The 15,459-nt window shown below is 33.7% G+C and overlaps 2 protein-coding genes across 2 annotated transcripts; one reads left to right on the top strand and one right to left on the bottom strand.

The window, feature by feature from the left end:
* Positions 1-5,803: 5,803 nt before the first annotated feature.
* LOC106379334 (nicotianamine synthase 2) lies at positions 5,804-7,131 on the bottom strand. Its single transcript, XM_013819319.3, has one exon. It carries the CDS (start codon positions 6,974-6,976, stop codon positions 6,014-6,016), a length of 963 nt encoding a protein of 320 aa, XP_013674773.1. The 5' UTR covers positions 6,977-7,131; the 3' UTR covers positions 5,804-6,013.
* Positions 7,132-10,919: 3,788 nt separating this feature from the next.
* Positions 10,920-15,088, top strand: LOC106380437. Its single transcript, XM_022711137.2, has 6 exons — positions 10,920-11,868; positions 11,954-12,358; positions 13,101-13,234; positions 13,342-14,151; positions 14,232-14,350; positions 14,443-15,088. Exons 1-6 carry the CDS (start codon positions 11,498-11,500, stop codon positions 14,929-14,931), a joined length of 2,328 nt encoding a protein of 775 aa, XP_022566858.2. The 5' UTR covers positions 10,920-11,497; the 3' UTR covers positions 14,932-15,088.
* Positions 15,089-15,459: the final 371 nt, after the last annotated feature.

Consider the following 15,459-nt stretch of genomic DNA (forward strand, 5'->3'; position numbering starts at 1 on the left):
AACCTAAAAGCCTAGTGAAATTATAGCTCAACCCCTTGTGACCAAACAAAAAAACATAAGCCATTTTTACGAATATAGCCCCAGTAAATCGTCTGAGTCGTCTGAGATGTTGGAAGTCGTCTGGACGACTGAAGTGTAAGTCGTCTGGTACCAGTTTATTTTAAAAATAATTTATAAATCTTGTAAAAAAATATTTTGATGCGTGAAAAATAAAAATAAAGTAATTATAAACAGTTTTAAGTGATATAAATTAAGATATGATAAAATTGATTTGTTTTGAAGATAGATGAGTGGAAGTAGTGAATCATGAAATACTTTGGTTTAGGAGTTTGACAAACATATGTTGTAGTATTGTATGTATTGTTAGGGTTAGATTTTGGAAAACTAAAATGTTTTTTCAAAAATTAATTTTCACCTATATGTGTTTATTTCTGTGTATAGTAAACACTTTTCAAGTTTGATTTGGTTTTATGAAGTGTTTAATTAGATAATTAAGTTTAGGGGTTATGTTTAGGGTGTGGACGACTTATATTTCAGTCGTCTGTTGAATAATTTACCCAGACGACGTATATTTCAGTCGTCCACATCGTACCGAACCTTTAATTTTACCAATGTACGTTTTAACCTAACCGGATCATTTTACTCGGACGACTTACATTTCAGTCATCTGGTGAAGAAATTAAAAAAAAAATTTTAAAAAATTATTCTCCCGCTTAAATAATTTAAACCAGACGACTTACTTGTAAGTCGTCTGGAAAATATTCTATTTTAGTTTTCCACTAAAAATATTTAATTTCCCACTAAAAATATTGAACTCTTCTGGACTACTTACATGTAAGTCGTCTGTTTTAATTTCTTCAACAGACGACTGAAATGTAAGTTGTCTAGGAAGTCGTCTAAGTCAAAAATATTTAACCTAATTAGATTTTTTGTCTCCCTATATAAAGAAAAATTTACACATTCTCTCTCCTCATCTCAAATGGCTGCAACAAAAATGTAATGTTCATCATTCTAAAACTCTCTAACCTCTCTCTAATCTCTTTGACTTGAAAACACCAAACTTTATATGAATTTTTCAGTTTTGTCTCATGTATTTCTTACTAATCTATCTCTTTTGCAGGTTTTTAATCAAATGGTACTCATCTTCCACTAATTTAAAGGTAGATCTATTAATTTTAGATATGTATTTTTGTGTGTTCTATAAATGTAGATTTATCTAATCTTCCACTCATTTTCTCTATTTTTAAGTCATTTGAACGTTTTTGGATATACAGGTTTTTCAGATCTGGATTTGATATGCAGGTTTTTCAGATCTGGAAGACTTCTGAGACGAGTTACTTGTTAGTCGTCTGGAAGTCGTCTGGACTTCTTGGAAGTCTTTTGACAAAGTCGTCTGGACTTCCAGGAAGTCGTCTGGATTTTTCTGAGCGTTTTGGTAAGTTCTTATGTCTGATTTTTCTTCATTTGGTAACTTCTTGTTGTATAAAGTTCTTACTTTTTTCCCAAACTAAAACTCTCCAAACCCACTCTAATCTCTTTGACTTGAAAACACCAAACTTTATATGAATTTTTCAGTTTTGTCTCATGTCTTTCTTACTAATCTATCTTTTTGCAGGTTTTTAATTAGATGGTACTCATCTTCCACTAATTTAAAGGTAGATCTATTATTTTTAGATATGTATTTTTGTGTGTTCTGTAAAGGTAGATTTATCTAATCTTCCACTCATTTTTTCTGTTTTAAGCTATTTGAACATTTTTGAATATGCAGGTTTTTCAGATCTGGAAGACTTCTGGGACGACTTACTTGTTAGTCGTCTGGAAGTCGTCTGGAAGTCGTCTGGAAGTTGTCTGAAAGTCGTCTGGACTTCCTAAAAGTCGTCTGGACTTCCTGTAAAGTCGTCTGGAAGTCGTCTGAACTTCCTAAAAGTCTTCTGACAAAGTCGTCTGAACTTCCTGGAAGTCGTCTGGACTTCTTAGAAGTCGTTTGGACTTCTTAAAAGTCGTCTGGTCTTGTCTACTCAAGTGGAATCCAAGCTTGTCTTTGTAGAGGAATGATCTATAATAGTTTTGTTTGTGCTCTGTTTTGTGAATTGCATGTCTACTCTTTTAGTTGTGAATTTTTTGTAAAATCAGTAATAATGTTTTCCAAGATGTATTAAATGTGCTAACAATGTGTTTACACATTTACAAATCAATGAAATAATAGACTTCATTAGCCTTTTTCTTATCTTTGGATCTCTCATATGCAATAATAAACTCCAATGGCCTTTTCTCATCTTAATAAACAAGAATGTTGGTAGCTTCATATTGATACAACATTTTAAGAAGCATTTAACCCTTCTTCCAACTCATAACAATAGTCATCATTATTGTCTATAACAATAATACTTAAGTGATGGAAACAAACAATAGTAACTAGTCAAAGCATATCATATTTTTTTATAAGTTTGCGTTGAAAAACTTAGTCAAATTTAGTAAAACTAAGGGAGAGAACATATTTTGTAAATATGAGTTTTACATATCTTGAAGTTACTTATCACTCTTAAAAATACAAGTTATTCAAAAACTAACGTAGAAGACTTAAAAACTAGCGGAAAAGACGCGGACGACTTCAATCTAAGTTGTCCAGACGACTAAACTATACGTCGTCTGGTCAACGCAGAGGTTATTTTAGCAATTGACTTTGAAATCTGTTATTTCGGACGACTGAAAAATAAGTCGTCTACTATTGTTTGGTTAAAAAAAAAACTCTAAAAAAGCTAGACGACTTACATTTCAGTCGTCATAGGTTAGGTTTGCATTTGACTGGATTATTTCAGAAGTTTGACTTTTCTGGACGACTAACATTTTAGTCGTCTAGTGAAAATTAAAATAATAATATTTTTTTAAAAGTAGACGACTTACAGTTAAGTCGTCATAGGTTAGTTTTGCAATTGAAAAAAAACTTCAAGATTTAATTATATACAGACGACTTATAATTCAGACGTCCACGAGACGACTGAAATGTAAGTCGTTCAGGATTTACGAGGTTTGACCAGAATCTCGGAAAAAAATCCTCGACGACTTACAAGTAAGTCGTCTGGTGGACGACTGAATTATAAGTCGTCTGTGTATAATTAAATCTTGAAGTTTTTTTTTTCAATTGCAAAACTAACCTATGAGTACTTAATTGTAAGTCGTTTACTTTTAAAAAAATATTATTATTTTAATTTTCGACAGACGATTGAAATGTAAGTCGTCTGGGGAAGTCAAACTTCTGTAATTATCCAGTCAAATGCAAAACTAACCTATGACGACTGAAATGTAAGTCGTCTAGGTTCTTTGGAAATTTTTTTGAAACCAAACAATAGTAGACGACTTAACTTTCAGTCGTCTCAGGTTACAGATTTCAAAGTCAATTGCAAAAATAACCTTTGCGTTGACCAGACGACTTCCAGGTAAGTCGTCTACAGCCAGACGACTTCCAGGTAAGTCGTCTACAGCCAGACGACTTCCCAAGTAAGTCGTCTGACGAACAGATCTGGAAAAAAACTCTATGTCATACCTTAAATTGGTGAGATAAGTTCCTTAGCATACATAAGACTTCTCCAAGCACACAGAATCACAAACGAAAGTCACCCACCCAGAATCGTTAGCTTCTATGACTCTATGAACCATAAAAATTTTAGAATCAAAATCTTGGGTTTTTTTAGCTCATTGTGGAGAGAAAGTGAGAGATATGTTGTGTTTAGTTCACAAGAATGGAAAAAGAAGAAGGGTAAATCGATTTTGGGAGCATTAAGAGCTTCAAATTGGTTGTTCATGGTGGTTGTGGTATTGATGACAATGGCAATCTTGTAATTACTTGAAGATGATGAGGGTGAGAGAGTAAAGATGTCATTTTCGAAAAAAAAAAAAAAATTGATGGCATTTTCGTAAATTATATGAATTTGTGGGGTGAATAGGGCAAACCAATTTTCAAAAAAAAAAGGAGGTTAGTTTTGTGTTTGACTTTAAGTTGTAGGTCAATTTTGCAAAAAGCCCAATATTTATTCTGAATGAAATAATACATATATATATATATACATATAGTGCTTCCAATATTAAAAATCACTTCGATTTGAAAAATAATTTGTATTCATAAAAATATATACATTAGGGTAAACACATAAATCAATACCAATACCTTTTGTTTATTTACAGTCATGTTTTTGGTAAATAAATCAAAACAATTATTTTATTTACTTTATATAGTATATAATTAAACTTTAGTGATATTGACACACACACACAAATATATAGTATATAAATATTGATTATTGACACTTTCTATTCATCTGATTTTATTAATATTTTTATATTTGTTGTAACAAAAATAAAAACCGTTAATCACAAAACTTTTAATGTGAGATTTGTCAATACAAATTTCAAAAATTAAAATATATTAATTTCTCACTAATTTTTCAATGCAAAATTTGAAATTAATATATTTATATAGTATATAATTTAATTTAAATTGATATTAATATATATATATATATATATATATAATATGAATATCTATGAATGAGACTTCATATTCATACGATTTATGATCATTTCTATCTTGATTGAACAAAAATAAAATTTAAACCATTGATCACAAGATTTTTAATATGAGGCTTTTACCTTTTTTAGTAATTTTAATCGTTTTAAAAAAATTTAAATATATAACATATACATTTTTTTTATTTTTTATTATATTCTTAATGTGATTTTTTAATTAACTTTTAATAATATAAAATTAAACAAAAGAAAGAGTATACAAAAATTGTTATCAAATATGTATTATTCATAATCATTAATTGTCATATATATGTTAATCATATTAGGATATTCCGTAGTTTTTATTTAAGGAAAGAATTGAGAATATTATTTTGTACACTACTAATCAATTTGATGGTTAGTTTAATAAAAAAATATAATATATTTATATGCACCAACTTATTTTTTTAAAGATTCTAAACATTTTCTTAGTGATGAAATATGGCTACGAAAATATGTTGTAATGCTTCATAATTAATATATATGGGATATAGTAGAAACAAAATTATATATATTTATATTTTTTGTTTGAAACCAAAATTGTAACCAAATTATACATTACAAAATACTTTTTAAAAATAATATAATTTAGACAAAATACTTTTTAAAAATAATATAATTTAGACAAAATACATGTTTAAATTCTTATATTTTAGATCAGCCTCTAATAATAAAATTGTAGCGGATTCTGACTTCTGAGTTAATCATCTTCATTAATAATGTTCAAGATTGTTTACTAAAAATTAATAGAAAACACATTAATCAATGTTTGTCTCTTGTATTTTCTCAAAACTGTTGATGATTTCTAAAATTAATCTGAAGTGAAAATTATCTGGATGTTAAAATCTGGATCGTTATATATTCATTTAAAAATACTATTCTCTCTGCTTTAAAAATATGTATGTTTTAATTTTTTTCACAATTATTAAAAAAAATATATAAAATTTTAATTACTAATACATTGTTTTTCATAATTAAATATTCCCTGCAACTTTTAATCAATAAGGTTTAAATAAACACCATTGTATTTTTTGAAGTTTACAATTTTCCATTAATAAATGTATTGCAAATTTAAAAGATGTATTTTTTTAAACGAATTGTTTTAAAATATAGATCTTTTTGGAACAGAATGAGTATATAGTATGTTTGATTATTTAGTTACCATCAAAAAAATATTTTATTTTTTAGCACAATAATTTCAATCACCAATAAAGCCATAATGATTTTATTTTTATGCGGGTTCTCAAATTTATTTTTTATTGATTTTAATAACTAAAAGCTCATACAATAAGGGCTTGGTGTTCTTCAAACTCATGAACACCAAATAACTCACAAAATTCAAAAACTTATTGTGCTTACAAACATACCACACACATCACAAACACATTAACACAAAACTGAAAAGAGCAAAACATAAACACATACCTCAAGAAAAGAGTCGTGTGTTTGTTTACTCAACGGTACTAAACTCCTCGATCATATTCTTCATCATACCACGACTGTTCATAATGCCGTGGATCTTCGAGCAATTACAGGACATAACTACACACCGTCCAATCTCGCTGTTACGAGCTTCACTCGAGCCACCGAGCTTACGTGCGATCACCACCGAGTTGACCACATCATCGGACGGATGATAAATGGTCAACACTTCAAACCCTTTAAGATCACAAGAGTCAACTATTGGATACAAGAAAGCTCTAAGTCCATGAGCACTCCTTAGCATCAGCACAGCTCCAGGAGCCATATGCTTCTCCAAATGCTCAATAGCTTTGACTTTTGACTCTTTATCCATTCCAACAAGAGCAGCCAAGAAAACGACATCGTACTGGTCTAACCCTTTCTTAGCATTTAACACATCAGTCGTGTGAAAGATCATGCGTTTAGAGAGGTCAGGGTCGCGAGAAACGAGGCTTGACGCGAGTGTGTTAGCCTGTGAGTCGATGTCGAAGTTGTGGATCGTTGTGTTGGGAAGGTGAAACTTGGCCAAGACGATGGATGTAAGTGGCATCGGACCCGAGCCGATAAAAGCGATTTTGGTAGGGACATGACTTATGTGTTGAGATAGGAGATCGAACTCGAGTTCGCTTAGTTTGAGATAGTTGTTGTAGTAAGGAAACATGTGTAAATGGTTAAGTGGGTTGTCTTCAAAAGAGCCTATGATTGTGGAAAAGTGTTGCTCCAAATATCCTTCGGCTTCACCACAAAGCTTGATGAGATGAGACCTCATGTCTTTGACTTTATCATCGTGTATTTTTGTGACATCGATGTCTGTGTCCGTTGGTAAGCACGTGGATACGAGTTGTCCGAACAAAGTGTCGACACTCTTGGATGGTTTTAAACTCTCTAGGTTTGAGATTTGGCTGTATAAGTCGATAATTTGCTTTACAACGAGGTTGTTTTCGCAAGCCATGTCGATACTATGAAGAAAGATAGATGTTTTGTAAAGGAATGCTTTGAAGACTTGAAAAGCTGGTGGTGTGGCCTTAATTCTTGCAAGGAGTCGTTATTTATTCACATTTGTAGTCCGTTCTCAGCTAAATTTTGTTAATTATTTATTGATTAGATGATTCGATTCACATATATACGTTATAAACACTTCCTTTATAATATATATATATATATATACATATTGAATTTTTTTACTCAAAATATTAATATATAAGTTGATTAAATACTATATATATATAGCTCATCTCTATTAAAATACACAAATAAGAACTGATAACAGATGAATTTAACTACCGAAATTGTGCAACAAAATACATGAACCCTATCCATTTTAAATTTTTTTTATCTCTATTCATCTTCTTCTTCTCAAACCGGGCAAATTTTCTAAAACGCAATACAACAAGAGAAGAAGCTGACAACAAGCAAAGAGCGAAATGGATAAGGAGGAGCAAATAAAACAACAAACACATGTGAAGCAATCTATATCCGGAGGTACACTGAGCTATTATAGTATTTTAATAATAATATTTTAAATAATAAACGCAAACACAACTATTATAATAAATAATTAAACGTTGGATTATATATACACTTAACACTAAAGCGTACAAATTGCATTAGTGATGTGTGCGTTTACGTATAAGCTTATGCATGAATGCAATGATCAAAAGGAAACTACTACGATTTAGTCTTCATGCGTGTCCGTGAGACCGTCGTATGGTTAAAGTTGGTAAACTAGGCGTGGCTCATAACTTTGTTAAGTCGCCACGAATATGTGCCATATTTTATATATATATATATATATATATATATATATATATATATATATAAATAAGCGCGATCTAGTTGGATTTCATATTATATATCGTTGAATTATAAACATCATCGAAATATTAGATTCCTTTCACGCACAAGCTTTCTTGGAAATAAATCTCAATCCTTCTTCGCTTCACTTCGACCGGACCTAAGCACATCCATATGAAATGTTTTGATGGGTTTTCACTTCATAAGCTCCACTTTCAAATAAAAAAATTAATTAGATATATATTAGTATATTTAAAACTATCATTAGTAAAATAATCATCTATAGCCACAATTTATTTCATGGCTATAGATCAATTTTTGTGGTTGTATGCAGGTGGCTATATGAAGGTTTTGCCACTATAATTTTCGTGGATGATTAGTTATGAAAATGACACAAATTTTTTTATTTTGTGTGTAATGACATAAAAATGACGTGACCATTACGTGGCTATATGTATAACTAAGTTTTTTTTGCCATGATATATTTTGTGATTTTGGATGATAAATGAAAAGTATATATATTAAAAGCCAAAATTATATAGTATAATATATTTTTTTGAAACAGAAATTGCAATCAAAATATACATTGTTCCAAAATTCAAATAGAAGCAACTAAAGATTTTGATCATGACACAACAATAATAACATCTAAAACCTGTGAGCTAAATCTAAAGGTTAATTTCCTTAACACACTACCTATCCAACAGATTGTTAATTTGTGGTGCGATGTTGATGTGGAGCTTGAAAAGAAGCTTGAGGCTGACCTTGAGTTTCAGGTTGAAGAAGTGTTGTTGGTGCAGTTAAGGCAAGAAAAAACAGAAGCTTGAAGCTGGAGAGCTTGCATCATCTCGATTCTCGAATTTCATCAGCTACAGAGAAGATTTAACTTGTGCCCAGAACATTTTGAAAAAAAAAGAAAAGATAATAACCGACATATCATTACTAATTTACGACTTATTATTGGGTTCACCCGCTAGGCTGAACCTAGAGAGGGTGAACCCAAAGATTCACCAACCAATAGGATTGTGTTATTTCATATTCGATATCTTTTAAAAAAGAAAATAAAATATTATCAAATTATATTATGTTTTTAAATTAAAAGGTAAAAAGAAATAAAAAAAAATAATACTAATTACAAAAAATATATTTTTAACGTCGTCGGCAAAACACTAAACCCTAAATCATAATCCTAAACCCTAAATACTAAACCCTAAACCCTTGGGTAAACCTTAAACCCTTGGATAAATCCTAAACTCTAAATCAATATCACTAAACACTAAAACACAAAAGGGTTTAAGGTTTAGGATTTAGGGTTTAGAGTTTTAGTGTTTAGTGTTTTTTTATTTAGAGTAAGATTTATCCAAGGGTTTAGGGTTTACCCAAGGGTTTATGATTTACCCAAGGATTTAGGGTTTAGGGATTAGGATTTAGGGTTTAGTGATTAGGATTTAGGGTTTAGCATTTGCTGAAAAAAAATTAATTTGTTTTCTGTAAATACTATTTTGTTTTATTTTTTTTATTTTAAAAAAGTAAATATAACTTGACAATATTTTGTTTCCTATTTTAAAAGATATCAAATTTGAAATAATGAAATCCTATTGGTTCTAGGTTCACCCTTAGGGGGTGAACCCAAGAATAACTCCTGATTTACTATGCTGATTTAACCGGAGATTATCGAAGATACTAGATAGTTTAGGCCTGAAATAAATGGGCTTGGGCGAAGACATTTTCGTCCAAAAACATCTAATACTATAAAGTTAGCTTAAGTCTCTCCTGGGAGGAAATTTCGCCACGTGGCTGTTAATAAACACAACCAGCAGTCTGATTTTGTTGGCTTCTTTGGACTAAGCTTTTGTTTCATCTTTCGGTTGGGCTTTTACAAAACTTTTTATCAAGCCTATTGAAGTATTAAGGTATCTTTATCTTCTCACTTTCTCCGTTCATATGTTAGCAGTAGATTTTTCCAGAACCTAAAGCGATAACTTTCAATGTAACATCTCAACCGTGCATTAAATGAACCTTGCATTAAACGTCTCAACCTTTGCTTTAGATCAAAGCCAATGAATCGACGAATCACTATTCAACTTCCCTAATTCCCCTCTCCAAGGTTAAATATATATGCGATATCGCCGTATGAATCCCTAAAGCTGCTCAAATCAAACGCCCCCTCTCACGCGTGTATCCATCGAAGAATTCTTCTGCAATGACCTAGGACTCAAGGTAATTTTTTCCTCTCACAATGTTTATGATGAGTTTTGTTTGGTAAGATTAATGAGCTTACTGCTTCTTTTGGTGTGGATTTTGACCGAACCTAATTCATTGTCTAATTCTCAGGTTTTTTTTATTAACTCTAGACTATATCTAATTTATTGTCTGGCTATACGAACCAAATGACTTTGGTGACCAATCAGCCGATCACAATTGGTCATACAGTTTATTTTTTTGCTTTGTAGTCAATTAAGAGAAGGAGCAGAAATGTGCTCACTTTTGTGTCTGCTTACTATGCAACTAAAAATTATTGCAATACTTTCATTACTTTCTTATGGGATGATGATACGAAGCTTTTATTTTATTTTATTTTCACACTCTAGCTTCTGTTTTTTGAAACTTCTTCTTTTTGTTATTGGCTTAGTGTTGTGGCTTTTGTGAAACGTAGTTAGCTCATGTCTTGGACGCTGTGTCACAAAATCTTGCAACATTATGTTATAATTTCACTATGTATTTATACTGTTGCGGTCAAAGTTCTCAGTTGTACTTTGTACCATAATAATTTAACTTTTGATTGTATTGGAGTATACTTGATTGAAGAAGTCAGAGAAGAAGAAAAAAGAGTTTACAAGGATTAAGGATTTTAAAAGTGGCGAAGAGGATAAGTGTCGCTCCAAGAGATGACCATGCCAACAGCCATATAAGTACAGAACCGGTCAGAGCTAGAGTTCTTGAACAGCATGATGATCTTTCTTGGTTTTAAAAGGCGACCGCTTCGCTCGCCATGGCGAGTAGCGACCTGAGGCGACCTCCAAAACGACTCAGGACCCCAATGCTAAGCGAGGTACGAGAGTCGACCGCCTTTCCTCGCTATACCTGTATACACTGAGTCGATCATTGCGTCGCTACGTTGTTGATAATCAAACCGTTAACAAAATTTTGGTTTCAAAATAAGTAAAATAGCATATACGTGTATTATACTCTAAATATCCTCTAAATACACTCTAAATATACGCTAAATATACTCTAACCAAATGCCCTAATCCATCTAAAAAGTAAAAACCCTAAGTGAATGTACTATATAATAGTAATACGTCCCCCTTACTTTTTCACAAGTTCTCTTGCTTTCTCTAAGCTACTGACGGCATAAGCTCTTCTTTACTTTATCGGTTTGTTTTGTTAGTTAAAGTTTTAGTGTTTACCACATCATGTTGATCACATATAAGGCTCATAGTGTCATATCTTCTTTATCACATACCATTCATGTCTTCTCTATTCACGCAAACCTCTTATGTATCACGCATCATTCATTTTGTTTGTTAGAGTTTATTTACTTAGCTTGTGTTAAGAACCTTATACGTTTATGTACCTAGTTTGTATTATATACGTAGCTTAACATTCTTTTTAAATTATGTTTACTAAAGTTTATGTACTTAGGTTATATTCTTTTCTTTTTCTTTGAAGGTTCATCATGTCTGAGATTGGAGGATCATCCCAAGGAGGCGCATGTGAAGTTGATCCAGGACGTAAGTATGGAACCTGTCTGCCTAAAAACAGGAACAAGTGGACGTGCATCTTCTGCAGGAAAGAAACAAACGGAGGTGTTTCACGTCTGAAACACCACTTAATTGGAGACAGCACAAGCGTGATCAGGTGTCCAACTTGTCCCGAGCATGTGAGAATTGAATTGCGAGACTATGCAATCAAAAAAGCTGAGGAAAGAGCAGCTCAGACCATGCGGTATGAACCTGTCCTGAATGATATCGATGGTGAGGATGTTGAAGGTGAGCCTAAACAGAAAGCTAACTCTAACAAGAGGAAGAAGAGAGGTCCACTGGACAGGTATATAGTTTTTTGTTCTCGACTTCTTGGTTTGATAGATCATTGGACAAACAAATAACTATATATATCCTCTGTTCTTTGACAGGTTTGTCACTTCAACTCCTCCTGACATTTTGAAAGGAAGGAAGGACATGAAGCGTGTGTTTGGAGCTTGTGACAAAGAGCTAAGGGAGAAGGTGTGCGCTGGAATAGCTAGGTGGTTCTATGATGCGGGTATTCCGTTCAATGCTGTCACCTATGACTCTTTCAAAGAGATGACAGAGGTCATTGGACAGTATGGAATGGGTTTAAAACCACCTAGTATGCATGAGCTCAGAGTGCCTCTCCTTCAGAGGGAAGTCGCAAACACTCATACCATGCTGCTTCAACACAAGAACGAGTGGGCTGCTAAAGGGTGCTCGATCATGTCAGATGGATGGCGTGACTCAGTGGTCCAAAAGGACATAGTTAACTTTCTAGTTAACTCTCCCAAGGGCTCTGTTTTCATGAAGTCTAAGGCTTGGTTTTAAATGGCGACCGCTTTGAACGCCATGGCGAGTGGCGACCTGTGGCGATCTCCAAAACGCCAGAACCCCTCATGGCCATGCGAGGTACACATGTCGACCGCCTTTGCTCGCTTTTCTTAGTTACTGGGTGTCGACCATAGCGTCGCTTTGTTGTTGAGAAACAAACCAAGTTGGTTTAACAGAATTTTGGTTTCTAAATCCACAATGGTTAAGTAAAATAGTACTATACTCTAAATATACTAAACAGAAAGCCCTAATCCATCTAAAACCCTAATTACTTCAACAATAGTACTATAGAATAGTAACATGACCCTATCGTTTTTCTTAAGTTCTTGCTTTCTCTGCTAGATACACCGGCAGTAACTCTTCTTTATTTATGCAAATCTCTCTTTGACATAGGGTTCATAGGATTTTAAGTTAATGTTCATTACGTATATCATTTTTTTGTTATCTTGTTTTGTTTTAGATTTCGGGTTTTGCTTTTAAATGGTGTTTTGCTTTGGTATTATGCTTTGAATATGTGTTTTCATTTGGTGTTTTATGTTTTCTACATTTATTTTATCAATGAATAAGGTGTTTTGGTTTCTGAAATATATTCTTTAGGGGTAGAAGCTGACTGTAATTTGGCTTTTGGATACACATGGCGATCGCCATAAAAAGCCATGGCGTGTGGCGAGTGTCGAGCCTCCTAACGCCAAGAGTCGCCATTCGACATTTAAAACCCAGGTCTAAGGAGGTCTCAGAAGTGGTGAAAGATGCAACAATGCTGTTCAAGCTGCTTGATGAGATGGTTGAAGAAGTTGGTGAGAAGAATGTGGTTCAAGTGATCACAGACAATGCTTCTAATTATGTGAAAGCAGGTACTGTCTATCTAATCTACTTTTTTTTTCTAGATTACATTCTAAATGTTTTTAATGTTAAACCGAGATAGATCATTTATCTAATGAAAAACAATTTGAAATTTCAGGGAAGTTGCTAGAGGCTAAACGACCAAACCTCTATTGGACTCCTTGTGCAGCACACTGTCTTGACCTTATGCTAGAAGACATTGGGAAGTTGGAGCCGGTTAAGAATGCGTTGAAGAAGTGTATCTTCATGAATGGATACATCTATTGTCGTGTGCCTCTGGTGAATATGATGAGGAGATTCACCAATCAACACAATCTTCATCGGCCAGCTGTAACGAGGTTTGCCACTTCGTTTATCACCATGTCACAGTTCCACATTCAGCAATCAAACCTGAAAAAGATGGTCACATCTGATGATTGGAACAAGAGCAAATGGCCAAGGGAAGCAGGGGCAAAGAAACTGAAGCAATACATTCTACAAGAAAGCTTTTGGAGGAATGTTAGCTACGCCCTCAAGCTCACTGGTCCACTGGTGAAGGTGCTTAGGATGGTGGATGGTGATAAGAAGCCGGCTATGGGATACATATATGCGGCTATGGACAGAGCTAAAGAAGCTATTGCAAGGAGTTTCAAGATGAAGCAAGAGAAATATGAGAATGTGTTTGAGATCATTGACAGAAGGTGGAATTGTCAGCTTCACCAGCCTCTTCACGCAGCTGGATACTTCCTAAATCCAGCTATCCATTACGCCAATCCTGAGGACGTTTGTTGTGAGGAAGTTGAGACCGGTTTGTACAACTGTATCAACAGGCTTATCCCGGACAGTGAGATTCAAGACAAGGTGATGCTGGAGCTTGATATGTTTAAGAAAGCTGCTGGTCTCTTTGGCCATAACATGGCAATAAGGCAAAGAGAGATGAAAGCACCAGGTAAAAGACTCACCCATACGATTTACTTTGTTTTGCCAACTTTACTTCTAAACTAATCTCATCAAGTATTTTTTTTGTAGCTGATTGGTGGTCTACTTATGGATCATCAGCTCCTAATCTAAGAGACTTTGCTGTGAAAGTACTTAGCTTAACTTGCAGTGCATCTGGATGTGAAAGAAACTGGGGTGTTTTTGAGCTTGTAAGTCTTTTCTATATTCTTCCTATTTCATAGTCAGATTTGATCTTAAGCTCAGTAGCTCACTAATGGTTTGTTGATCGAATTTATTATAGCTTCACACAAAGAGGAGGAACCGTTTAGCTCAACATCGTTTGAATGACATGGTATTTGTCAAGTACAACAGAGCTTTGCAGCGTCGCATGAAGAGAAGTGACGCCACAGATCCTATTATCCTAGAGGAGATTGATGAAAGCAATGAATGGTTGATGGGAAGAATGGATGGGAACTCTGACAGTGATGAACTAGATGATCTTGTCTTCGAGAATGAAGATCTGACATGGAGTGCTGTGAGTGAAGCCACTGGAGCTGAGGAACCAACCTACTCTACTAGAGGAACAAAAGCTTCAGCTGCTGAGAAGGGAAAAGGGATAGCATCTTCTTCAACTCAAACAAGAGAGAAACGATCTGGTCCAGGTCCCTCTGTTCTATCTCTTGTTGATATTGATGAGGATGAACCGGAAATTGATTTGGAACTACAAGCAGGTGGTTTCGGTCAAGATGAGGAATGGGAGTTTCCAGATGACTCTGAAACTGAGTTTTAGAGTGTTGATGTTATGTGTTCTGCTTTGAATTGTTTTTCTTTACTTTGGATTATGTTTTGGTTTTGGTTTTGGTTTTATGCTTTTCATTTGGTGTTTTTACGTTTAAGTTATCAATAAAACTGGTTTTTGGTTTTCTATTTACTATGTTTATTTTCAAAGTTTCATATAATTGATGGTATTAGGAATAGAAGGTACCTTTTGAGCGGCTGATACGCGATGCGATCGCCATGAAACGCCATGGCGAGTGGCGAGTGTCGAGCCTCCTTTCGCCAATCCTCGCCACACGACATTTAAAACCAAGTGATCTTTTCAAACTTGGCCGTGCATTGGTGTTTCTACTACCGCATATATAAGTAAAATGAGTCTACATATTTGAACACTAAGTATGCAAAACAATTTTTCTGATACCTATTTTCATACTCTCTTTGTTTGGGATATAAACTGTCAGTATGTTGAGAGCGCGAATAATTCCTGAGGCTGACAAGAAAGAAGTACTATGTCTGAAAAAAGCGTGTGAGGATAAGTGGT

The sequence above is a fragment of the Brassica napus genome, chromosome C9 (genome assembly GCF_020379485.1).
Source record: "Brassica napus cultivar Da-Ae chromosome C9, Da-Ae, whole genome shotgun sequence".
Lineage (NCBI taxonomy): Eukaryota > Viridiplantae > Streptophyta > Magnoliopsida > Brassicales > Brassicaceae > Brassica > Brassica napus.

What these genes read in the sequence shown, in the direction of transcription:
- LOC106379334 (XM_013819319.3), bottom strand. Translation starts at nt 6,976, where the DNA reads ATGGCTTGCGAAAACAACCTCGTTGTAAAGCAAATTATCGACTTATAC.
- LOC106380437 (XM_022711137.2), top strand. Translation starts at nt 11,498, where the DNA reads ATGTCTGAGATTGGAGGATCATCCCAAGGAGGCGCATGTGAAGTTGAT. An exon ending in AAGGGCTCTGTTTTCATGAA is followed by an intron (nt 12,359 to 13,100) that starts GTCTAAGGCTTG and finishes TTTAAAACCCAG; the next exon opens with GTCTAAGGAGGTCTCAGAAG. An exon ending in TTCTAATTATGTGAAAGCAG is followed by an intron (nt 13,235 to 13,341) that starts GTACTGTCTATC and finishes TTGAAATTTCAG; the next exon opens with GGAAGTTGCTAGAGGCTAAA.